This window comes from Panthera onca, chromosome C2, assembly GCF_046562875.1.
Source record: "Panthera onca isolate mPanOnc1 chromosome C2, mPanOnc1 haplotype 2, whole genome shotgun sequence".
Lineage (NCBI taxonomy): Eukaryota > Metazoa > Chordata > Mammalia > Carnivora > Felidae > Panthera > Panthera onca.
The window spans coordinates 72,371,984-72,397,889 of NC_138347.1; the positions used below are offsets into that span (position 1 = coordinate 72,371,984).

General features: G+C 38.7%; 2 protein-coding genes and 1 pseudogene across 10 annotated transcripts in view; 1 reads left to right on the top strand and 2 right to left on the bottom strand.

Moving 5' to 3' along the window:
• SENP5 (SUMO specific peptidase 5) overlaps positions 1 to 25,906 on the top strand; it is a 51,045-nt gene that overhangs the window by 15,640 nt on the left and 9,499 nt on the right. For 3 of the 9 annotated variants that reach the window (XM_060639611.2, XM_078453100.1, XM_060639610.2), the window contains exons 2-6: positions 4,354 to 5,882; positions 14,155 to 14,260; positions 14,396 to 14,534; positions 14,789 to 14,836; positions 17,537 to 17,614. In XM_060639611.2, the coding sequence (XP_060495594.2) occupies positions 4,385 to 5,882; positions 14,155 to 14,260; positions 14,396 to 14,534; positions 14,789 to 14,836; positions 17,537 to 17,614 (1,869 nt within the window). In that variant the 5' untranslated portion in view covers positions 4,354 to 4,384. Of the gene's footprint in view, positions 1 to 3,332; positions 4,210 to 4,353; positions 5,883 to 14,154; positions 14,261 to 14,395; positions 14,535 to 14,788; positions 14,837 to 17,228; positions 17,297 to 17,536; positions 17,615 to 19,141; positions 25,017 to 25,906 lie in introns of those variants that run through there. The other 6 variants (XM_078453101.1, XM_060639614.2, XM_060639615.3 and 3 more) reach the window with 5 other exon arrangements.
• Positions 8,558 to 11,526, bottom strand: LOC132683561 (small ribosomal subunit protein eS24 pseudogene; annotated as a pseudogene).
• Positions 11,571 to 25,906, bottom strand: part of NCBP2 (nuclear cap binding protein subunit 2) — a 34,428-nt gene continuing 20,092 nt past the window's right edge. The window contains exon 5 of the mRNA XM_060639618.2: positions 11,571 to 12,210. Within this exon, the coding sequence (XP_060495601.1) occupies positions 12,207 to 12,210 (4 nt within the window). The 3' untranslated portion in view covers positions 11,571 to 12,206. The remainder of the gene's footprint in view (positions 12,211 to 25,906) is intronic.

A 25,906-nucleotide genomic window follows, 5' to 3' on the forward strand; every position in this document is an offset into this window, starting at 1 on the left:
AACATCTACTACTATACTTAGTAACAAAGTTTTTTTTCCTGTGATGAGGACTTTTAAGATTTACTCTCTTAGCAACTTTCAAATACACAGTACAGCATTATTAACTATAATCACCATGCTATACATTACATCTCCATAACTTACTTTATAACTGGAAGTTTTTACATTTTGACTCCTTTCACTCATTTTGCACAACTCCCCAACCCTCTTTGCCCATTTTTTTTTTAAAGTTGAACATCTTTTCTTATGTTTAAGAGCTATTTAAAAATATTTGTGAAATGTCTCCTTATGTCTTTTTCCCATATTTCCATCAGGCTTTTTTTTTTTTTTTTCTTTATCCCTCAATTTAAGAAAGTTCTTTATATTAGGGATATTAGCCCTTTACTTTTTACTGAGTTTTTCAATTCTTTTAAATTTCCAAGGTCCCTTTATTATTTTTGATTGTTCCTTTAGAAAAACAAAAACAAAACGGCACCTGCGTGGTTCAGTTCGTTGAGCATCTGACTCTTGATTTCAGCTCCGGTCATGATCTCATGGTTGTGGGATCAGGTCCCAAGTTGGGCTCTGCATGGAGTGTGGAGCCTCCTTGGGATTCTCTCTCTTCCGTTCTCTGTCCCTCTCTGGCTCATGCTTGTTTTTTCTCTTTCTCTCAAAAATAAACAAACTTAAAAAAAACAACATAAAACATGCTATTATATTCCCCCCAGTGGATATAACTTTTTTTTTTTTTACTTTGAAGATACTGTTAGATTTTTTTTCCTTCCCTCTTGTTTTTTAGTGTGGTAAATATACATAGCATAATTTTTACCATTTTATTTCATTTTATTAAACAAATATTTTTTAATGTTTATTTTTGTGTGTGTGTGTGAGAGAGAGGGAGAGAGAGAGAGCGAGCATGTGTGCAAGGTGGGCAGGGGCAGAGAGAGAGGGAGACAGAGTCTGAAGCAGACTCTAGGCCCTGAGCTGTCAGCACAGAGCCCAGCGTGGGGTTCGAACCCATGGACCACGAGATCATGACCTGAGCTGAAGTCAGACACTTAGCCCACTGAGCCACTCAGGTGCCCCAGCTTTTACCGTTTTAAACATTTTTAGGTGTACAGTTCAGTGGCATTAAATACATTTACACTGCTGTGCAACCATGGCCACAATCCATCTTCAGAACCTTTTTCATCTTCTTAAATGGAAACGTGTACCCATTAAACAAGAACTCCTCTTTCCTCCTCCTTAGTTTTTTATTTTTATTTTATTTTTAATTTTTTTAATGTTTTATTTATTTTTGAGAGAGTGCAAGTGGGGGAGGGGCAGAGAGAGGGAGCAGAGGATCTGAAGTGGGCTCTGCACTAAGAGCAGCAAGCCCGATGTGGGGCTCGAACTCACAAACTGTGAGATCATGATCTGAGCCAAAGTTGGACGCTCGACTGACTAAGCCATCCAGGTGCCCCCTCCCTTAGTTTTTTGAAGTGGACTTCTCTATGTAAGTTTTTGCTTTTTTAAATGTTTACTTTGGTCCACTTGTCAACCCTAGAAATCTGGTGAATCTTGGATTTTCCTGTCATTTTAAAGAATAACCACTAAGAGGTTGCTTGGTAATTTAGAACATGCGGTGAGACTTGGCAACTTTGAGATGTACTGTGGGCCATCCTGGGCCATTTTGGAGGGATATCTGTATGTATTTTCTTGTGGACTAATTAGATTCCCCAGAGAAGAATCTTCTAATTTCCTACTTGGATGGTAAAGCAAACTGCCAAGGTTCTGGGAAATGAGTGGGAAAGTGTTGGGATGCATATATTTAGTGTATAAATCCATCTTCATATTGTGTCTGGGATCACCCTGGCTGCAGAGCTTCATTCACTTTTACCCTTTCTGGAGAATAAACTTCCAAAGTTGGGTAGTGGAGGGGCAGTTACCTCCTGGGTGGAGTTGGGGAGGGATTTGGGGTCTCACTGCTTAAACTTTGGGGTATAGTGTAGAGTAATTGTTCGGGCCTGTTTAGTTGAGGCATCCCCAAAAATCAGTATCTGCTCCCAGGGCTGATCTCTTCCTTAAGCTATAAATCTTTTTCTGGGATCTAAATGGGGAAATGGGTTGGGGAGGGAATTCACTGTGTAAAATCCTAGATCCTGTTGAACCCCTGCCTTCAGTTGTGCATGATGTGCCTGACTAGCCTGGTTCGTCCTCCCCAGAAAGTAAAACTTTGGTTATCTGCCAGGGTAAGAGAATGCGCATCTTGGGGGTCTAACTGCTTCTTATTCAGACTTTAAATGGGTCCCTCCTTTTTGAGCTCCCTTCTTTGTTTTACAAAAATTTTTATTATTTTTTTAAAAATTTTAATATTTATTTGAGAGAGGGAGAGAGAGAGAGAGACACCCCATGAGTGTGGGAGGGGCACAGAGGGAGGGAGACACAGAATCCGAAGCAGGCTCCAGGCTCTGAGCTGTCAGTACAGAGCCCCATATGGGGCTTGAACTCAGAAATAGTGAGATCGTGAGTGAGCCGAAGTCGGATGCTTAACTGACTGAGCCACCCAGTGCCCCTTAAAGATTTTATTTTTAAGTAATCTGTACACCAAACGTGAGCTTGAACTCAACCCTGAGATCAAGAGTTGCAGGCTCTACCAGCTGAGCTAGCCAGGTACCCCTTGAACTCCCTTCTCTTGACCTTCATAGGTATTGTTGCTTCTATTCCTGAGCCTTTCTGAGGTCCTGTAACTTGCTTCTGGTCTTCGCCTGCTGCTGGCTTAGATTTTCATTCTTTTGGCCTGCTCATCACTCAGTTATGTGCTTTCTTCTTTCAAAATTGTATTGTTCTTGTCTGCTTTTTTAAAAAAAATTTTTTTAAGTTTTTTTTAACATTTATTCATTTTTGAGAGACTGAGAGAGACAGAGCATGAGTGGGGAAGGGGCAGAGAGAGAGGGAGACACAGAATCTGAAGCAGGCTCCAGGCTCTGAGCTGTCAGCACAGAGCCCGACGCGGGGCTTGAACTCATGAACCGTGAGATCATGACCTGAGCCGAAGCTGGACACTCAACCGACTGAGCCACCCAGGCACCCTTTCTTGTCTGCTTTTTAATTTTCTTTGTCCGTGAGAGTTTTTCCCTTCTTAAAACCCATTTCTGTCATCTTAATGGGATTTGGAGAGGGAACTGAGGTAAACATGTGCTCAGTCCTTTTTTTTTTTTTCCCAGAGAAAACTGATGCACAAAAAAGTAATACAACTTTTCTTAATAAGCTATAGCAAGCTGAAATTAGATTATTAGTTTTTTGATTCATAGTCTATTATTTCTTCTGCCCCACCACCCACAACAGCCGACACCTTTCATTCTGCACTGAAGAGCCTTCAGTAGTGCTAGATCTTATTAAATCTGAGGAGGGATCCTGTTTGGTTTTTGACTATCATTTTCATCTATCATTCCTAATAAGTGTGTCCCCGAACTTCATATATGCGTGTGTGTGTGTGCTTTTTTACTTAGATTCACTTGAGAATCAGAACCCTAACTGTGTGAGAGCACCTAATGGGCTCATATCCCTGCATAGTCACTCAAAGTTTTTGACTGACTGACAAAGAGGAAGCTGGTTTCCCTCTTGAGGTACTGATGTTGCTTGCATTGTCTGCCTCTAGATGTCTATACCCAGCAAAAGTATTGCCCTTCCTTTCTAAGATTTGATGTATAGAACACACTCTTTTAAAAAAAAAATCTTTTAATGTTTATTTACTTTTGAGACAATGCAAGAGACAGAGTGCAAACAGTGGAGGGGCAGACAGAGGGAGACACAGAATCCGAAGTGGGTTCCAGGCTCTGAGCTGTCAGCCCAGAGCTTGACGCGGGGCTCAAACTCCCGAACTGTGAGATCATAACCTGAGCTGAAGTCGGACCCTTAACCGACTGAGCCACTCAGGCACCCCTAGAACACACTCTTTTTATATGGAATCAGTTTTAAATGGTATGTGGTCCCCCCTCCTTCCCCATCCTTCATTTTACAAATGAGAACACAGAATTTGGGTGACTGACTTAAAGTCACTTAGCTAACAAGAAGCAGTGTCAACACTGACCGATTTTCTTCTGACTTCCTACCCTGTTTACTCCATCAGAAATTGATTGCATATTGGGAAATGATCTTGACATTTCTGTCCGAGTCAGCTATACCAAATGGGGTCATGTGAGAGTATTCATGTCTTCCAGTTTTCACTGTGGGGAAAACCTTAATCAGGTAAGGATTTCGTTATGTCTGATAGTCTAAATTGCACTTCATAGGCTTTTTTTTTGCCCCTAAGAGTTTTCTAACTTCTAATGCTGTGATTATATCTTAATGACATTTTTAGGGTAAATGTGTAACTCTTCTTTCTCTTCACAGCTGCATCAAGATCTCATTATGCATCAGAAAAATGAAAAAACAGAAGAAAATTTTATGGAGGAAAGGAATCCACTTAGCCTTTTCTGAGAAATGGAATACTGGATTTGGAGGCTTTAAGAAGTTCTGCTTTCACCAACACTTGTGCATTCTGAAAGCCAAATTGGGAAGGCCAGTTATTTGGAGCAGGCAGCTGAGGCATTTCCAGTGCAGAAAGAAGGCCCTTCAAATCCAGAAGACATGGATCCAGGATGCACCTTTTTTTGCTAAGGCAAAGTCCAGTGTGGCTCTTCAGAATGTTAGTACTTTGCCCTCTAAAGTGAAAAGAAAAGACTCTAAACACTTCATTTCCTCCTCAAGGACCCTCCTGAAACTCCAAGCAGAGAGGCTGCTATCATCAACAAAGAACTCTGACCATGAATACTGTGGAGATAAAAGTCTCTTGAAGGCGGTTGCGGACTTACCAGCAAATAGTGTTTTAGGTCAGGTCAGTGGTCACAGACCTAGGACGGAGCCACAAGCTTCTGACTTTCCCATGAAGTTCAATGGGGAGAGCCAAAGTCCAGGTGAGAGTGGCACAATTGTGGTCACCTTGAGCAACCATAAGAGAAAGCGCTTTTGTTATGGCTGCTACCAAGGGCTGGAGCACCACAGGAATGGGGGACCCCTGATTCCAAAAAAGTTTCAACTTAACCAACATAGAAGAATAAAAGTATCTCCTCTTATGATGTATGAGAAATTATCCATGATTAGATTTCGGTACAGGATTCTCAGATCCCAGCACTTCAGAACAAAAAGCAAAGTTTGCAAGCTAAAAAAAGCCCAGCGAAGCTGGGTGCAGGTCACTGGGGACCATCAAGAGACCCTTAGGGAAAACAGTGAGGGTGGCAGTTGCAGCCCATTCCCTTCCCCAGAACCTAAAGACCCTTCTTGTCGGCATCAACCATACTTCCCAGATATGGACAGCAATGCTGTGATGAAGGGAAAGAACTCTCATGTGCCTGATGGCCACACTAAAGGAAGCCCTTTCTTGGGCAAGGAGCTTAGTTTAGATGAAGCATTCCCTGACCAACAGAATGGTAGTGTCACATACACCTGGGACCAGTCACCCTGTTCTCCTAAGTGGGAGTGTACAGAGCTGATTCATGATATCCCCTTATCAGAACATGATTCTAGTAACATGTTTATCTCAGAAAACGAAAGAGAAGTTATGACTCTGGGTCAGGAAAATCGGACAAGTACTGTCAGTGATGACAGAGTAAAACTGCCCATGTCTGGGGCAGATCAGTCTGTGAGTGATGTAGGTGGGCCTGTGTCCGAAAAGACTGAGAGCTCATGCCAGATGGATGAGGATGGATCTCTCAAGCAGAACATTCTTAGTTCTAAGTTGCTGGACCACCCTTACTGTAAAAGTCCACTGGAGGCTCCTCTGACATGCAGTGGACTCAAACTCGAAAATCAAGCAGGAGGTGGGAGGAACAGTCAGAAAGCATCTCCTGTGGATGACGAACAGCTGTCAATCTGCCTTTCTGGTACGCACTCTTCCTTTATTCTCCCTCAACCTGCGGCCCACACTTGCTGTCCATTATCTTTTCTTTCTTTGTTCTTTTTTTAAGTTTGTTTCTTTTTGAGAGACAGAATGAGTTGGGGGAGGGGCAGAGAGAGGGGGAGAGAGAGAATCCCAATCAGGCTCCGTACTGTTCCCACGGAGCCCGATGTGGAGCTCAAACTCACAAACCATGAGATCGTGACCTGAGCCAAAACCAAGAGTTGGATGCCTAACCGACTGAGCCACCCAAGTGCCCCCCATTATCTTTTCTGGGAGATTCCTGTTTTTTCCTTCCACACATGGATTTCCCTGTAAGCATTTAGACATTCTTCTTTGAAGTCTTCTATATTGCTGTATTATGGAGATGTTCAATACTTTAAGTTTTGGTTGATGATATTTGTGTTGCTTCCAGTTGTTTTCTTCTATAAATGATAGTGCAATGAAACTACTTCTATATACTTTAACAGTTTTTTCTCTAAGTTAAATTTGTAGTAGTGGAATTGATGATGAACAAATACACTTAAAATTTTAAGAGAATTGTGAAATTACCCTCCAAAAAGTTGAACCAGTTTACACTTGTTAAAATTTACTAATCTTCTCTTCTAGATCACCTGAGAGTTGTTTTGATTTGTGTTTGAACATCTTTTTCTGTGTTTCTTGGCCATCTTTGGTTTGTATATAATTTTCCTTTGCCTAGAAGTTCCTATATGCCAGGCACTGTGCTAGTTCTGAGACTGTGGCAGTGAGCAACAGTGATTCCTACCTTGTTAAATTTTAATTACAGATGTCCTAAGAGTTTAAGTTTTTCCTTCCCCAAAGGTAAAAGTACCCTGACTTTGAGTGTGGTAATTTCGCTTAAAGGAAATTATCAATTCTTCATTGTGAAACTTATCTATCTTTAATGGCTTCAAGTTTTTACGTCATACTTTAAAAAGTCTTCTTGTCAAAATCTACCCCATGAGTAAGCTGGTGTAAACATTTTTGGAAGACAATATGGCAATATTAGTCTTTGACCCATTCCCCTTCTTGCAGTTTATCCAAAATAAGAATATATTTATTTGTATAGGGACATTACTTATAGTATTGTCCTGGTAGTAAAAAAACTGGAGACAACTGGAGCACCTGGGTGGCTCAGTCAGTTGAGCGTCCGACTTCGGCTCAGGTCATGATCTCGTGGTTCGTGAGTTCAAGCCCTGTGTTGGGCTCTGTGCTGACAACTCAGAGCCTGGAGTATGCTTTGGATTCTGTGTCCCCCCTCTCTCTCCGCCCACCCCTACTTGCTCTCTGTCTCTCTCTGTCTTTCAAAAATGAATAAACATAAAAAAAAATTTTTTTTTTTATAAAAACGAAACAAAACTGGAGACAACCAAAAAAAAGTTTCTATGGAAGTATAAATTACAGCACATCTGGGCAATAGTACATTATGAAGCTGTTAAAAAGTTCAGTCTATATTTTGAACTGAAAGCTGTCTACATAAAGTGAAAAAAGCAAGTTGCAAAACAGAATGATGCCACTTTGTTAAGAGATATACACACAAATGGAGCATATGAATAGAAGTGTGCACACACATTTGTATCGGCCACATCTGGAAATATATATCAAATTGTTATAAAGGGCTTTTCTGGGGAATTAGGAGAATTACTTCTTGGTGGTTTAAACAATTCTGAGCACTTTGTTTTCTTAACCATTAAGTATGTATAGAAAGTTTTTCTCCACAAAAAGACACAGAGTAGTACAGAGTCCTAGCAAATCTTTAAAAACAAAACAGTTTCTGTTGTTTATACTGTCTTAGAATAGGGAAAGGCAAATTCTCTACTATAAAGTTAGCAAAACCATATAATACATAAACCTGAAAAAGTAAGCATTTACGCATAGATACCAATTAACTTAAAGAGATGTAGCACTTCCAAAAGCAATTGATCAATTGACTAATGGCATACAGTAAGACTGTAGTGTGACATGAGGAAGTAGGCATTTTTACAGAATGCACACTTGGTGATCTGCAAAGTAATTCATTATTTTAATAGACTGAGGAAAGAAGAACCAGAAGAACCATTTTTGGGGTTTTACTTAGCATCTCCATGCTGATTGAAAAGGGTTGAAGGCAGAGCAACAACTACTGCCCATCACAGCCCTCCCTGCACCAGCAAAAAAAAAAAAAAATTACCCGAGTAGAGATAAGCCCACAATCTATCACCAAATATGAGGAAAGCCAGCACAATGAAAAGGACAAATTCAACAAATAAAAGAACTAAACCTGAATAATCAGGATTAATAGAGCAATTAGAATAGGAATCCATACGGGACAATCAGTATAGTGAATGCTCCTTTAACTGACTTCTATAGCATTAGTTAATACTAAGTTCCACGGCATGGTGAATGCTGACTTTTCTCTAATAGAACTACACATGTTCACTGCAGTAGATTGATACACTTATCAAGAGCCAGTTGTACTTACTACAGTTTACTTACTGTTTTATAATTGTAAATATTGCATAAAACTGGTTTTGGAAGGAAAAAAAATAGATTCCTATGTCAGTATATTCCAGGTAGATTAAAAATTTAACCAATTAGAAACAAACACACAAACCTGTACACAGATGTTCATAGCATCATTATTCATCATAGCCAAAAAGTAGAAACAATCCAAATGTCCATCAACTGATGAACAAGTAAGTAAAATTTGGTATTTTATACAATGGGATATTCTGGCATAAAAAGGAATGAAGTACTGCTGTATGTTTCAGTGTGGATGAACCTTGAAAACATGCTAAGTAAAAAGAGCCAGGCACAAAAGGCCACATACTGTGTGATTCTATTGATTTGGAATGTCCATGGTAGGCAAATATAGAGATAGAAAGTAGGTTAATAGTTGCCAGGGGCTGTAGAGAGGAAGTAATGAGGAGTGACTCCTAACTGGTACAAAGTTTCTTGTGGAGTAATGAATGTTACTAAATTAGGTGATAGTAATGGTTGGACAACTCTGAATTTCCCCCCTCCCCCCCCAAAAAAAAAAATGAATTTTACACTTTAGAAGAGTAATTTTTTGTGGTATGTGAATCACGGGTCAGTAAAGCTATTAAAGAGAACACATTTTATAACACCATTTTATAATTTCACATTAATAATACATTTAATAATTTTCTTATTTTTTTGAGAGAGTGTATGTGCAGAGATGGGACAGAGGGAGAGAGAGAGAATCCCAAGCAGGCTTAATGCCCAGCGTAGATCCCAGTCTCACCATGAGATCATGACCTGAGCCAAAATCAAGAGTCAGACATTCAATCAACTGAGCTACCCAGGCGTCCCAATAATACATTTTAAAGCCTGATAGGAAACTCAGACGCAATATACCAGTTTGACTCCATAAACACTAAAGCTGCGTGTGTATATAAGAAGTCATTAATGAAAATTTAGAACTTTTAGATATGCATGTCCTTTGACCCAGAGATTTAACTTTTAGTGAGTGTGTTGTGAGGAAACAACAGAACCAGGATATATCAAGGGCTTTAGTTGTGACATTAATTGGAGAGCTAAAAAATTAACAAATGGTCCCCAGTAGGGAATTGTTTATGGCATACCCATTTACTGGGTTACTAGATTGTTTTGAATTGGCCTAGGGAAAAAAAAATTCCATAGTGTATTGAATAGGATAAAATGACTTCAAAAAGAGAAACTAGAGTGCTCCTTACATGTTGAATAAATAATGTTCATATTAAAGGGCATAAAAGTTCTAAAGGAATTACAGGATGATTGCCATTTTATTTTAAAATATTTATGGTCATGTATTAGAAAAAAAATACTGGGGCACCTGGGTGGCTCAGTTGGTTCGGTGTTCAACTTCGGCTCAGGTCATGGTCTCATGGCTTATGATTTTGAGCCCCATGTGGGGCTCTGTGTTGACAGCTCAGAGCCTGGAGCCTGTTTTGGATTCTGTGTCTCCCTCTCTCTCTGCCCCTCCCCCACTTGCGCTCCGTCTTTCCCTCTCTCTCAAAAATAAATAAATATAAAAAAAAAAAATCCTGGGCCCGTGGGTAGCTCAGTCGATTGAGCACTGAGCGTCTGACTCTTGATTTAGGCTTCGATTTACATCAAAATGAATTCCAACTGTAAATAAAAGATTTAGTTAATAGTTCTAATATTATTTGAGTGATCTTTTCCCTGTGGTTATGAGTTGCTACCTGTTATTAGGTCTCTTTCTGGATTTGGTTTTTCAATTTCTATACTAGTAGTAGTCTGTCTTAATTCTAGTAGTTTTATAATTTTTTTTAAAAAGTTTATTTTGACAGTGTGTGTGAGCAGAGGAGGGGCAGAGAATCCCAAGTAGGCTCTGTGCTATCAGCACAGAGCCCGGCGAAGGGCTCACACTCACAAACCATGAGATCGTGCCCTGAGCCAAAATCCAGGGTGGGACGCTTAACCAGTGGAGCCACCCACGTGCCCCAGTTTTATAATTTGATGGGAGTAGGCCCTTCTCCTCTCTTGCCCTCCCTTATTCACCTCTCCTCTTTAATTCTTTTCAAAAATTTCTAGGAATTTCTCATGTTTTGGTCCCAAGATGAATTTTAGATTTGTTTTTTCAATTAAACAAACAAAAATAATGGCTTTGATTGGTATTGCATCACATTTATAGACTAAGGGGAAATTACATTTATTACAATACTGAGTTTTCCTGTCTAAAAACAAAGAATTACTCCATTTATTGACCTATGTCCTTTCACCAGAATTTTGTGCTTTTCACTTAGGCTTACACATTTCTTAAGTTTAGTCTTAGCTATTTTCATGCCTTATTTTGTCATTAAGATTTTGTTTTAAGTAATCTCTGCATCTAATGTTGGGCTCGAACCTACAACCCTAAGATCAAGAGTGGCATGCCCCACTGAGCCAGCCAGACGCCCCATGCCTTCCTTATTTTTGATGGGACCTTTCTGACATGTGTATTGTATTTTGTTGAAGAAGCAAATGGTTCCATTTCTTGTATGCACAACACAACCTCATTCCACATTCATGGTGGGATGTGACCTGTCAATTGCCTTTAGAAAAAACTATCCACATTTGGTTTAAGATGAGCAATTTAACTTCTGAAATAACACTTCAGGTTTTGTTTTTCATATTATTTCCTTTTGTGGGTTTTTTTTTTTTTTTTTAATTCTTAGTTTATTAATCCTCTCATGAAGGATTTCTGCAGTATTTATCTGCACAATCACCACAGATAAAGTCACTGTAGAATCTTTACTCCTTTTTGCTGGCACCAAGATTGGCTTTTGCAGTCCCCCTGACTTTCTGCATTCTGTTCTTGTGTTCTTTTGTTGTTTTCTTGAGGTCTTTTTCTTTTCATACAGGCCGTCTTACAAGACTGTGGGTTCGTTTTTCTTTGCATAATCCAAGGACTCATAAATCATGCCAAAGCCAGTCGCCTTGCCACCACCAAAATGGGTTCTGTATCCAAATACAAAGATGACATCTGATGTGGTCTTGTACATTTTGGCTATTTTTCCCCAAATTTCTGACGTAGGTACTTTTGCCTTTTCCAGATGAAGAACATCAGTGACCACTTGTTTCTGCTGAAGTAGTGGACTGGTCATGAACTTGCTGGTCCCAACAGTTACTGTTGTTGTGTTGTTCATGATGGGTGAGCTTCTAGCAGCCAGGGAGGAAGAGTTACTACCTTTTGTTACTACCTTTTGTGCTGGCAGATGGACTATAATTTGAATTCTAGTTTTTGTTTTCTTTTTCCCCTAACATTTTATCATTTCTTTCTTGGTCACATTGAAGTTTTAGTACTATGCCAAATGCATTTTTCCTTTTTGGTTCATTAGTTTGTGAATGCAAGTGGGTAAAAAATAATGGGTTTAATTCTCATCTTAAGAAGCCATTTTCTGGGTAATTCTTGGCCAGGGGGTATTAAAAGGAAAAGATGCAGTGAAGAACAAGTTGCTTTTGTAGAGAAAAGATAATAGGTATCTCCTGCTTTGGAGGCAGCATAGGTTAATAGTTAATGGTTAACTTTCTGTGGTCATATAACCTATAATCAGAATCTTACTCTGCCATATGCTATTTAAGGGTTCTTGGGAAAGTTACTTAACCTCCCTAAGCTTCCTACCTCCATTGGTAAAGTAGGGATGCTATCTAACACAGGGTAGTTAAAAGGATGAGATGTAGTAGTGCTTGGTTTATGATAATGCTATTTGAATGCAGTTTTACTTCTGGTCCCAGTGAGATGTGTGTACCAATAAGACATTGTCCTCTAGGGTTCTCCTTGATCATCCGCACAGGACCTTTCTACTGCATTAGAAATCCATGTTTATCATCTGAAAGTGAAAACAAAAATGCAGATAAGAGGAAACAAAAATAACTTAAAATCCCCCCAATACTACCTGCCATAGATAACACTGTTAAGAGGGATACCTCTTTCCTATGATACTAGTTTCGAATTGCGGTCAATATCCCATTGATAGAGGAGACTGCTTTCTTATTTGAAGAGTCTCAGGTTGCTGAGCCTACAGTTTACTCTTTTATTATTAGGGGCATTATTTTTGTATGAAATTTGCTCTTCAAATGCAGTTTCTCAAATGTTGGGATTCCTTATCTTCTATTTGAGTTCATTCTCCCATGTAGACAGACATAAGGCTGTTCTTAGGTAACCTGTAAACACTTGTTGGCAAATACAAGTTTAGAAGCCCCAAATCTTTACCTCCTTCTCTTATTAAGCTGGAACAAAGGATTCCCTTTCTGTCTTCTTTATGCCTAAAGCCTAGACCAGAACCAGGCATAAACAATCAGCGTTTTCCTGTTTACTATATCCTGACCTTTGCTCTGAAGCCTTTCAAATTGGGAGCCTTCTGGTAGGAGACTAACAAAAGGAAGATCTGTTTTTCACACCTTTGTCTGACTCTCCCTCAAAAAAATCCACCCTGTTCTTGGGACAGTTACTCCATTGTTCTCTTTCCTGTCCATTTTGTACTGATGTGTACCAGAGGCCATTCTTGAAGGTAGAAAGGGAACTGGGTAAAATAAGTGGCTAACAGTGCTCATTCTTCCCATCTTAATTCTGGAGACTTTTAGACTGATGGTTAATTAGGTTATTGCTCTCCCCATTCAGCATCAGTGAATGTCCTAAGTCATGTCAGCATTTTTGTAAGCCTTTCTTTCCCTCAGCTTCTGTGTATTTCCTTAGAAATAAAGCCCTGATTTTATTTCCTAGGACCTTTTTAAGTATGTTTGTTCAGTGGGTCCTCGTGGAAGCCATTAAAATGCGTATACATCTTATTTGACCCAACGACTGTCCTATTCTGGCCAAGAAGTCATCCTTTAATTCTGCTTCACCTTTTAAAATATGCTGACACACACTTACCAAATAATAGTGACTGTGATATCAACAAATCCCTCAACAAATTGTGGTTTTTGAAAAGATAACTCCTTTAGGGGCACCCGGGTGGCTCAGTTGGTTGAGCATTCAGCTTCAGCTTAAGTCATGATCTCAGGGTTTGTGATTTCGAGCCCCGCATTGGGCTTGCTGCTGTTAGCTCTGAGCCCGCTTTGGATCCTCTGTAGCCCTGCCACCCCTTCCCCACTCATGCATACATGCGCGCTCTCTCAAAAATAAAAAAATATTTTAAAAAAGAAAACTCCTTTAGTTACTAGATGTGATACACATTTAACCAGGTGATTAAACCATTTTAGATTTCACTCTTTAGAAGGGAAGATTCTTCTTCAAGTTTAAACTACTGAGTGATGTCAATCTTCAGTTTTAGCTAGCCATTTTCTTTTTTTTTTTTTTTTTCCCAACGTTTTTTATTTATTTTTGGGACAGAGAGAGACAGAGCATGAACGGGGGAGGGGCAGAGAGAGAGGGAGACACAGAATCGGAAACAGGCTCCAGGCTCCGAGCCATCAGCCCAGAGCCTGACGCGGGGCTCGAACTCACGGACCGCGAGATCGTGACCTGGCTGAAGTCGGACGCTTAACCGACTGCGCCACCCAGGCGCCCCTAGCTAGCCATTTTCTAACAGTGCATCAGTAGCTTTAAAAATCCAATGTGAAATGATACCTTAAGGCATTTCTCTCTGGATTGGAATGGTGAGGGCCTGATCTATTTTATTTTTTTACAAAACATAACTTTTAATTAAAAGATTTCTGTATAGCGTAATGTATAGGTTAGATGTGTGGTAAGTGTTGTGTATAGGTTAAATATTGGGAGAATGACTTTTGCTGAAAATGGTTTTTCCATTGTAATTTCTCTTCCTTTATTTAAGGATTCCTAGATGAGGTTATGAAGAAGTATGGCAGTTTGGTCCCACTCAGTGAAAAAGATGTCCTTGGAAGACTAAAAGATGTCTTTAATGAAGACTTTTCTAATAGGTTTGTCAATAATGCTTAATTTAATTTAAGCCCTTGAAAATAAAATTGTTGGCACATGTGACTTTAAAAAAAGAAGATACTTAGTAAATTTAGTGGAACTCGTGTTTCTTTTCTTTCAAAATCTTTCTTTTTCAGAAAACCATTTATCAATAGAGAAATAACAAACTATCGGGCCAGGCATCAAAAATGCAACTTCCGCATCTTCTACAATAAGCACATGCTGGATATGGATGATCTGGCAACTCTGGATGGTCAGAATTGGCTGAATGACCAGGTTAGTGTATTGTAGGTTCTCAGTGTGGAAAAGTTGCAGAGGATGTTGGATAATAAAATATAATTAACCTTTGGGTTGGTCTCATAGTTATGTTTTGAATCAAGGATTCTTTACCCTTACTAAAGCTACTCATTCACCAACCCCAGCATCCAAAAGGTTTGATTACTGTTAACGGGTGTCAGTGTTATTCATTCTGATGGGGTGTTCTGAATTGTATAGGGTTAGTAAGCTGGTTTTATGTTGACTTTTTATAGGTCATTAATATGTATGGTGAGCTGATAATGGATGCAGTCCCAGACAAAGTAAGTGAAAGTTACTCTTCAGGAGAGAGAATTCTTGTGTATTAAAATGAGGTTTCTTTTTAACTTGATGTAATTATTTGATATTCCTTCGATTTTTAAAGGTTTTGATTTTATCTTGATCAGGCGCTAACAGGTTGGGCATAGGTTCTAGACAATATTTGAGCATAAGAAAGTCAGATTGCCAGTGTTTTCCTACATGTTTATTTACTTTTGAGAGCGAGCGAGCATGAGCGGGATAGGGACAAAAAGAGGAAACACAGAATCTGAAGTGGGCTTCAGGCTCTGAGCTGTTAGCACAGAGCCTGTCGTTGGGCTTGAACCCACGAACTGCAAGATCATGACCTGAGCGGAAGTCAGACACTCAACCGGACTGAGCCATCCAGGCGTGCCCCACCTTTTTTTTTTTTTAAGATTTAATTTAAGATTTAAGTAATCTCTGTACGAGTGGCTTGAATTCACAATCCAAGATCAAGAGTCACACACTCCACCAACTGAACCAGACAGGCACCCCAAGGAGGCTTTTTTAAGGTGTGAAAAAAGTTGGGGCGCCTGGGTGGTTCAGTCATTTGAGCATCCAACTCTGGCTCAGATCATAATCTCCCAGTTGGTGAGTTTTAGTCCTGCATCGGGTTCACTGCTGTCTTTGCAGAGCCCACTTCGGATCCTCTGGCCCCTTTCTCTCTGCCCCTCCCCCCATTCGAACTTGCTCTCAAAAATAAAAAACAACTGAGTATATTTTAAGATCTTATTGGCTTTATTCAAATCATTGATGAATCAGGCAGCATCCCATCTAACAAGTAAAAAGGAGCTTTGAAGAGCTGTACAAAATGGAAGACTTATAAGGCAGAAGGGGGCAGGACAAGGGGGTTATTAGCAAGCGTAGATTGATTGCAGCAAAGTTACCTTACTTGAGGGGAAGACCAGGCCTAACAGGCAGGTTACCTAAGTAGTGCTGAGCAGGTAGTTCTATTAAGATTACAGTCCTGGGAGAGGCTGAAGTTGCAATTAGGTTAGGTATTTTTGGTTTGGTGACATGGGCTAAGCACAAGTCAGCACTAAGTTAGACTCTATTTTGGGTCTGTTGTCTCTTTTTTAACAGTGAGGAGATGCACAAAAAGTGTATTTTTGCTTTAAGTTTTTCAATTTAACTTAAAGTCTTATTCTTTTTAAAGATGTAATAAAGTGGTATTCATTGTCACTTTTTCTTGGATTAATCTTGGGTATTCTGTTCAAATACAGACAAACCCTCCTTAAACTCTAAAATTCCCATAGAGTTTTGTTACTATTAAAATTATTTTTTTTAATTTAATGTGTTAATTTTTCTGAGTATTTAGATTGTCTGATGGGTAACTTTTGATTTCAGTATCTAAAATCTTTCCAAATACTTTTATAAATCTAATAATTTAAACAGATAAATAAATATAAAGAGTCGGAGATTCCAACACTTTATGAATATAGACAAAATGTTTTACAACTTTCCACTTAAAATTGCAATTCTGTTGCATTTTAAATTGGAATCATGAGGTTAATCTGTTGGATTCTCTATTATGTGAAATTCTCTTAATCACCAGAAAGTTTAAACCTAAACACATATTATAGATGACTTTTAACATAAAGGTGTTAATTTTAAGGGTATAATTTACCTTCATTATTTCTACATTATATTTAATTCTGAACCTTCATTGGATTAAAAGGACACTTACAGTCCCCAGACCAGTAGCACCAACAGTACCTAGGAATTTACCAGAGATGTAAAAGTTTGAACTCTAACCTACCCCTACTGAATCAGAAACTGGAGGTGGGGCCCAGCAATCTGCTTTCACAAGCTGTCCGGATTCTAATGCACACAGAGTTTGAGAATCACTTTTCTTAGAAATAGCTATTACAAGCTCTTTTTATTGATATCTTAAGCTGCAGAGATCTCAGAACAGTGTGCATTGGGATTTTTTGGAAGGTTTATCAAACCAAACTGTTGAGCTCCACGCTCAGTTTCTGCATTAGTAAATGGTCTGGGGTAGGGCCTGAAAATTTGCATTTTAAGAAGTTCCTGGGGATGCTGATACTGCTGATCTGGTGACCACATCCTGAGAACCTCAACACTGAGGGAACATTTTTTTCATCTCAAGTGAATCCATTACTGAGTGAACACATTAAGACCACAATATGTTTACTAGCTCACATGAGCTGATCCTAATTTAGAAGCCAGAAATTTGATGTCAGGACACGATGTTCCATATGACCAGGTTAATTATTTCTGTGCTAGAAATGATCATGTTAAGGCTTTTTAACAGTTATGAAAGCAGGAGTCTGCAAGTCCATATCCTTCAGATGGGGTTAGTTTTGTAATCCATATCCCTTGAGTTCAAGGTAATGTTACCTCATTCTTTCTTAGCCTCTTTCAGTTTTATCACCTGATTTGGAGAGATTTGTCAGGTTGCTTCTCTACTTGATTGGATTCAGGTAATCTATTTATTTACTGTCCCATTCCAGTTCTGACTATAGACCACAGTGTAAGGTTATTCTAAGAAAATTTGGAACAGAATCTTCTGTGAATCAGGTAATGTATTTTCTATAGAAGAAACTTTTCCTCCTTTTGGTCTGTCTTACATACAAGGGTTTTTAAATTTCCATGTTCTTTTGAAGTTAAATCTGGGTACAGCTTAATATAATCTGGGTGCTTATATTTGATGTCTCTTCTAGGTTCACTTCTTCAACAGCTTTTTTCATAGACAGCTGGTAACCAAAGGATATAATGGAGTAAAAAGATGGACTAAAAAGGTATTCACTTTATTTCTTTTTTATTCTAAATGTGAAATGCAAATAAGCCACTTTGAGTTGGAAGGATAACAACTTTAATGTCCATATGATACTGATTAGAAATAGACGCTTAAAAAAAAACCCACTCTTTTAATATAATTATTTATTGTTTTTTACATCCTGTTGTTTGAAACACAAGACACTAATAAAACTCCAAGTCTGTCCGGTTGATTGGATTATGCTCTAAATGAAAGCACTGGGCTGGAAGTTAATGGTTCCAGCATTGTCATTAGCTTGCTGTGCAACTTGGACGAGACACTTTATTTGGGCTTCAGAATGCTTCATTTGGGCTTCATAAAACAAAATGATAAAATCAGCATAACCCTTAAAGCTCCTTGCAACCTTAATTTCTCTCTGGAGTCATTTACTAGTGCCAGAAACATTATTTTAAAAGCCCATTTATATTCTGTTTTTGATATTTTGACATAATTACCGAGTTTAGATTCCACAGTTACAGGTTTAGAGATACTGGAGCATTTTGTCTTTTTATACTGGATAGGTTATAGAAAATTAAGAGTAAGTCTTGTCTTGAGTAGTTGTGGATGGAAATAATTTTTTGCAAAGTAAAACACCTGACTGAACATGACTATTTAGGTAATATGTGCAAAGCATTATCAGTAATGCCAAGATAAACATGGCTGAAAGGTACAAATCCAGGGGAATAGATAGAATGAACTCAGGACTCAGACCTGGGTTCAGATCCTGCTGTAGCCACTTAACAAGTTGTAAGACCTTGGGCAGATGACTTAATTCCTCTAAAGCTTCAGTTTCCTCATTTGTCAAATGGTAGTATCACAAGTATTTACCTTGCTGAGAGGATTAAATGAGATAATTTGTGTAAATCACTAAGCACAACAGTAAGAATCATTATATTATGATGGTAGAAACATGGGCAGCAGCTAGTGTAGCTGGAGTACAGAGAGCAAAGAAGAGAATGGCATGAAGTGGACCTGATCTAGTGATGTAGGGCATTAAGGTTTAGATTTTGAATTTTACTCTAAATGTATAGGAATCTATTGAAGAGTTTTTGGTGACATCATCCAATTTGTAGTCTTTGCTCTAGCAGCACTGAAGAAGATGGATTAGTGTGGGAGCAAAGCTGATGTGGGTAGAACAGGAGGCCACTGCAAAGTACCATTAGTGGTACTTTGGATTAGAATGGTAGCAGGATAGATGGGATATGTACATAAATATGATCTAGGAAGTAAAATCAACAGGACTTGGGTGACAGATTGGTTATGGGGATGAAGGAGAAGGAAATGTGAAAGATGACTTCCAAGTACAGTATATGATTATCTTTTCCTCATCTACATAACTCTTCTTGGTTAAGTAGCATCCCACTGTATGGGTATATTTTTTAAATTGACCAGTCCCCTAATAGTTATCCTTAATTTTTCTTGGATAAACACCAATACAGCCTATCCAGTGGTACAAGCCACATACAGGCATACCTTCTTTTATTGTGCTTCACTTTATTGTGCTTCACAGATACTGCGCTTTTTACAAATTGATTTGTGGCAATCCTGCATCAAGTAAGTCTATTGGCGCCGTGTTTCCAACAGCATTTGCTCACGTTGTGTCTTTGTGTCACATTTTGGTAATTCTTGTAGTATTTCAAACTTTATTATTATTATATTTTTTATAGTGATCAGTGATCCTTGATGTTAGTATAGCCATTGTTCTGGGGTGCCACGAACTGTACCCATAGAAGATGACAAACTTATGTATGTTCTGACTGCTCCCCCCACCAACTGTTCCCGTCTCTCTCCCTTTGGGCCTTTCTATTCCCTAGATACACAGCAATATTGAAATTAGACCAGTAACACCACAGTGTGTTCAAGTGAAAGGAAGAGTCCTATGCCTCTCACTTTAAATCAAAAGCTAGAAATTATCAAGTTTAGTGAGGAAGGCATACTGAAAGCTGAGATTGGCTAGAAGCTAGGCCTCCTGTGCCAGACAAGTTGTGAACACAGAAGAAAAGTTCTTGAAGGCTACTCCAATGAACACATGGATGACAAAGTGAAAACAGCCTTATTGCTGATATGGCAAAGGTTTTAGTAGTCTGTATAGAAGATCAAACCAGACAAAACAGTCCCTTACGCCAAAGCCTAATCTAGTGCAAGACCCTGACTGTCTTCAGTTCCGTGAATGCTGAGAGAGATGAGGAGACTGAAAGAAGAAAAATTTGAAGCTAGCGGAGGTTGGCTCATGAGGTTTAAAGAAAGAAGCCGTCTCCATAGCATAAAAGTGCAAGGTGAAGCTGCAGCAGGTGCTGGTGTAGAAGCTGCAGCAAGTTATTTGGAAGATCTGGCTCAGATAATTCATAAAGGTGATGACACTAAGCAACAGATTTTCAGTGTAGATAAAACAGACTTCTATTGGCAGAAGATGCCATCTAGGACCTTAATAGCTAGAGAAGAAAAAGTCAATACTTGGCTTCAAAGGACAGGCTGACTCTCTTGTTAGGTGGGGGCTTATGTGGCTGGTGACTTGAAGTTGAAGCCAGTGCTCATTTACCATTCTGAAAATCCTAAGGCCCTTAAGAATTATGTTAAACCTACTCTGCCTGGGCTCTGTAAATGGAACAACAAAGCCTGGACGACAGCACATCTGTTCACAACATGATTTACTGATTATTTTAAGCCCACTGTTGAGACCTACTACTCAGAAAGATTCCTTTCAAAATAAGACCTGTCATTGACAATGCACCTGGTTACCCTAAGAGCCCTGATGGAGATGTCCAATGAGATTAATATTTTTATGCCTGCATAACCTCTGTTCTGCAGCCCATAGACCAAGGAGTAATTTCAATTTTCAATTCAGATTATTTAAGACATACTTTTTATAAGGCTATAGCTGCCATAGATGGTGTGTGATTCCTCTGATGTATCTGGGCAAAGTAAATTGAAAATCTTCTGGAAAGGATTCACCATTCTAGGTGCCCCATTAAGAACATTTATGATTCATGGGAAGAGGTCAAAATATCAAAATTAACAGGAGTTTAGATGAAGTGGATTCCAACTATCATGGATGACTTTGAGGGTTCAAGACTTTAGTGGAAGAAGTAAATGCAGATGTGGGGGAACTAGCAAGAGAACTAGAAGTGGAGCCTGAAGATGGGACTGAATTGCTACAACCTCTTGATAAAACTTGAATAGATAAGGAGTTGCTTCTTACAGATGAGCAAAGAAAGTGGTTTCTTGAGATGGAATCTGCTCTTAGTAAAGATGCTGTGAGAATTGTTATGGCAACAGAGGATTTAGAATATTATATACATTTAGTTGATAAAGCAGCAACAGGGTTTGAGAAAATGTACACCAATTGTGAAAGAAGTTCTGTGGGTAAAATGCTATCAAACAGCATCACATGCTACAGAGGAATTGTTCGCGAAAGGAAGATTCTATCAGTACTGTAAACTTCATGTTATCCAATTTAAGAAATTACCACAGCCACCCAACCTTCAGTACACTACCATCCCGATCAGTCAGGAGCCATCAACATTTAGGCAAGACCCTCCACCATCAAAAAGATTACAACTCACTAAAAGTGAGTCAGCATTGTTGGTGGTTAGCACTTTTAATAACAAAAAGTATTTTTTATTTAAGGTATGTATATTTTTTGTAGACATAATGCTGCACACTTAATAGGCTACAGTTTGTGTAAACAACTTTTATATGCACTGGGAAACCAAAAAAACTCCTTTGACTCGTTTTATTGCAGTGGTCTGGTACTGAACCCACAATATTTCTGAGGTATGCCTGTATATGCTATATATAAGAAACATAAAAGAAAATGAACAAGAAAGGTTGAAAATAAAGTGACAGTTAAAAAGCATCTAGGCAAATGTAAACCAAAAGAAAGGAGTGATAAATAAAAAGAAGGAATGGCAGTATCAGGAGCAGATGAGGTAGAATTTAAGGTAGAAAGTAAACTGTGTGATAAAATTTCAATATATAGGAGGTGCCTGGGTGGCTCAGTTGGTTGAGTGTCCGACTCTTGATTTTCGTTCAGGTCATGATCTCAGGGTTCCATGGACTCAAGCCCTGCATCGGGTTCCACACTGATGGTGCAAAGCCTGCTTGGGATTCTCTCTCTGCCTCTCTCTCAAAATAAATAAATAAACTCAAAAAAAAAAAAAAAAGAAGAAAACTAATGGCCATTAAATGCCTTGATCATTAAAGAAAAAATTAAAAACAGAATTTAGTGTTCACTAAATTAGATTACATCAAGATAGATTACAGAATGACCAAGGATTTGAATGCAACAAAAATAAATAAAACAATGGAAATACTAAGAAAACTCCATGAAAGAACTGGTCCATAGGGTAACTGAGTCCATTCTGTGCACAACTTAAAAGTTTATAAAAGAAAAGTGAATTCAGTTACATAAAAATAACTCTGCATTTAAAATAGGAGCAATGTAGGGGCGCCTGGGTGGCTCAGTCGGTTAAGCGTCCGACTTCAGCTCAGGTCACGATTTCGCGGTCCGTGAGTTCGAGCCCCGCGTCGGGCTCTGGGTTGATGGCTCAGAGCCTGGAGCCTGCTTCCGATTCTGTGTCTCCCTCTTTCTGGCCCTCCCCCGTTCATGCTCTGTCTCTGTCTCAAAAATAAATAAACGTTAAAAAAAAAATTAAAAAAAAAATAATAAAATAAAATAGCAATGTAAAAAGACAAATAGTAAACTAGGGAAAATATTTGCCATTAATGTCACAGAACTGATTTTCTTAATATATAAAGGGCTTATACAAATTGATAAGAAAAAGACTACCAACTCAGCAGAAAAATGGGTGGGTGATATGAATGAAAAGGTTTGTAGTAAAGAAAGGTGTTCTGGAAATAAATTCTTTGTCAGGTCTATGTTTTGTGATTGTTTTCTGTCTATAGCTTTTTTACTTATTTTCTTAACCATGTGTTTTGGTAAAGATTTTTAATTTTGATGATTTCTCCATATGGATATCCAGTTCTTCCAATGTCATTTGCTTGAAAAGACTTCTCTTTCCTAGTTTCATTGCTTTGGTACCATTGTAGAAAATCAGCTGACCACAGATGTATGGGTCGATTTCTGCACTTTGTGTTCTTATCCATTGATCTCTGTTATTACGCCAATACCACACTGTCTTGATCACTGTATCTTTAGAGTATATCTTGATATATAGTGTAAGTTGGCCAGCTTTATCCTTTTTCCAGAATGTTTTGGGAATTCCAGGTCATTTGCATTTTCATTTTCATATAAATTTTAGAATCAGCTTGTCTTTTTTTTTTTTTTTTTTTTTAAACTTGCAGGATTATTTAGTTTGGGGAGAATAAACATCTTAACAATATTAAATCTTCCATTTCCATGTACATCGTACATGTTCCCTTTATTTGGGGTCTTTAATTTTTCTCAGCAATATTTTCTAATTCTTAGTGTACAGGTCTTGCACATATTTTTAAAAAATGTAACCCTGGGCGCCTGGGTGCCTGTTGTTAAGCATCTGACTTCGGCACAGTCACAGTCTCATGGTTCATGAGTTTAAGTCCCACATTGGGTGAGCGTGAGCTCTGCTTCTTTCTTTCTCTCTCCCACTCCCCCTAGATCACTTGCGCCCTCTTTATCTCAAAAACAAAACAACACAAAACATGAAGCACCTGGTTGGCTCAGTCGGTTGAGTGTCGGACTTCAGGTCAGGTCATGATCTCACGGCTTGTGAGTTCGAGCCCCATGTCAGCCTCTGTGCTAACAGCTCAGAGCCTGGAGCCTGCTTCTGATTGTGTGTCTCCCTCGCTTTCTGCCCCTCCCCCACTCACGTCCTCCTGTCTCTCTCAAAAATAAACATTAAAAAAAAATTATAAAACAAAACATAGCCCTATTTCATATTTCCGAAACTGCTATAAACAGAATTTTTTAAATGCTGTCTTCCAATTGTTTCCTGTTAGCAATAGAAATACAACTTATTTCTGTGAATTGACCTTGTATCCTGTGACCTTGCCAGACTCATTGGTTGTAGGAACTTTTTTGTAGATTGTGAGATTTTCATAGACAATCATGTCTCTAAGTAGTGAGTGTTTTAATTTTCCCTTCCAATTTGTATGCCATTTTTTTTCTTGCCTTATTGCACTGGCTGGGACTTCTATGAGAGGGGACATCTTTGCCTCGTTCTCAGTCTTAGGAGAAAAGCAGTCTTTCACTACTGTTTGTGTTGACAGTTGTAGGGTTTTTTGTAGATACTCTTTTATCAGGTTAAAGAAGTTTTGGTCCTATTCCTAGTTTATGTGACAGTTTTTAACCATAAATGGATGTTGAGTTTTATCAAATACTTTTCCTGCGTCTAAGGACATGATCCTATAGTTTCTCATCTTTAGTCCTTAAATGGGCTCCCAGATGGGAGGAACAGCACCTAATCTGGAGACATAACAGTCTCAGGGCCACAGGATGGCTCTTGAAGCTTCAGCTTGGTCATGACATAAATTCACTTCTATTTACAGAGCACTAGTTAAAGCAAATCACATGACAGGACTACTTTCTTCACCTGGGAGGGACAGTGAAGCCACATGACATCAGGCAGTTCCATATAATCCTTTTTATAGGAAGGGCAACAAATAATTGGGTCAATAATAATACAGTACCCACCACACATACCATTCTTAATTATATGTATAAAGTTATGTATGAGAGATAATGTATTAAAAAGAAGAAAAATCTGGAAAGATATACACTGAAGTGTACTTCTTATCTGTATTTTCTAATTTTTATTTAAAAATTGTTTTCATAGGGGCACCCAGGTAGCTCAGTCGGTTGAGTGTCCAACTCTTGACTTTGGCTTGTGTTGTGATCCCAGGGATGTGGAATTGAGCCCTGTGTTGGGCTCCACACTGAGCACAGAGAATGCTTAAGATTCTCTTTCTCCCCCCACCCCCTCCATGTTTATAGCAGCACTATCAACAATAGCCAAAGTATGGAAAGAGCCCAAATGTCCATCAGTGGGTGAATGGATAAAGAAAATGTGGTTTATATACATAATGGAGTATTACTCAGCAATCAAAAAGAATGAAATCTTGCCATTTGCAACTATGTGGATAGAACTGGAGGGTATTATGCTAAGTGAAATTAGAGAAAGATAAAAATCATAGGACTTCACTCGTATGAGGACTTTAAGAGACAAAACAGATGAACATAAGGGAAGGGAAACAAAAATAATATAAAAACAGGGAGGGGGACAAAACAAGAGACTCATAAATATGGAGAGCACACTGAGGGTTACTGGAAGGGTTGTGGGAGGGGGATGGGCTAAATGGGTAAGGGGCATTAAGGAATCTACTCCTGAAATCATTGTTTTACTATATGCTAACCAATTTGGACGTAAATTTTTAAAAATAAATAAAATTTTAAAAAAATCTTTACTAACAATAACAAAATTCTCCCTCTGCCCCCTCCCCTGCTCACACACTTTCTCTCTCTAAAATAAACTAAAAAGACAAAATTGTTTTTATAATTAGGAGAAAGCTTTTTTTTAAATGTTTTTTTCAAGAGACAGAGCATGAGCGGGGTAGGGGCAGAGAGAGAAGGAAACAGAATCTGAAGCAGGCTCCAGGCTCTGAGCTGTCAGCACAGAGCCCGATGCAGGGCTCAAACTCCTGAACCATTACATCATGCGAAGTCAGACACTTAACTGAGCCACCCAGGCACCCCAGAGTTTCTTTTTAAGAAGAATGTAAATTTGGCCTCATTTAATACTGTTTTTAGATGTGATTCCTTGTTTTAGATACTCAGGATTTGTGCATTGGAAAGGACCAACTGTCTTCATGTTTTCTTCTGTCCACCTCACCTGCCAGGTTTATGGATGCAGAAAATGGAAAAGTAGAGGTGCTAAAGTGCTTTGCTCCAAGATCATGTCGACTAGTAGAAGACTCATTTAGAGCAGGACATTATCTGAATATCAGAAAGCAAGGAAGGCTTGAGAAATAGCTTCTAAGAATCTGATGTACTTTAAAATAGCCTTGTGACTGTTTTAACCCAAGGAATCCCTAAAAACTCTCAAAAAAAAAACCTGAAAAAAAATTCATTCACAACTTTTACAGATGTTTATTGAGCACCTACTACTTTATCATTCATTCCACAACTGGGATTTTGAGTGGAATAGTAAATATTTCTAGATTGTAAAGGATGTGTAAAGAATTATCAAGGATATTTTTCTCAATTTTATCATCTGGGAAACCTGAGGTAGTGATAATGGTAATAGTTAAGATTCACTGGCTACATAGAATATGTGAAAGC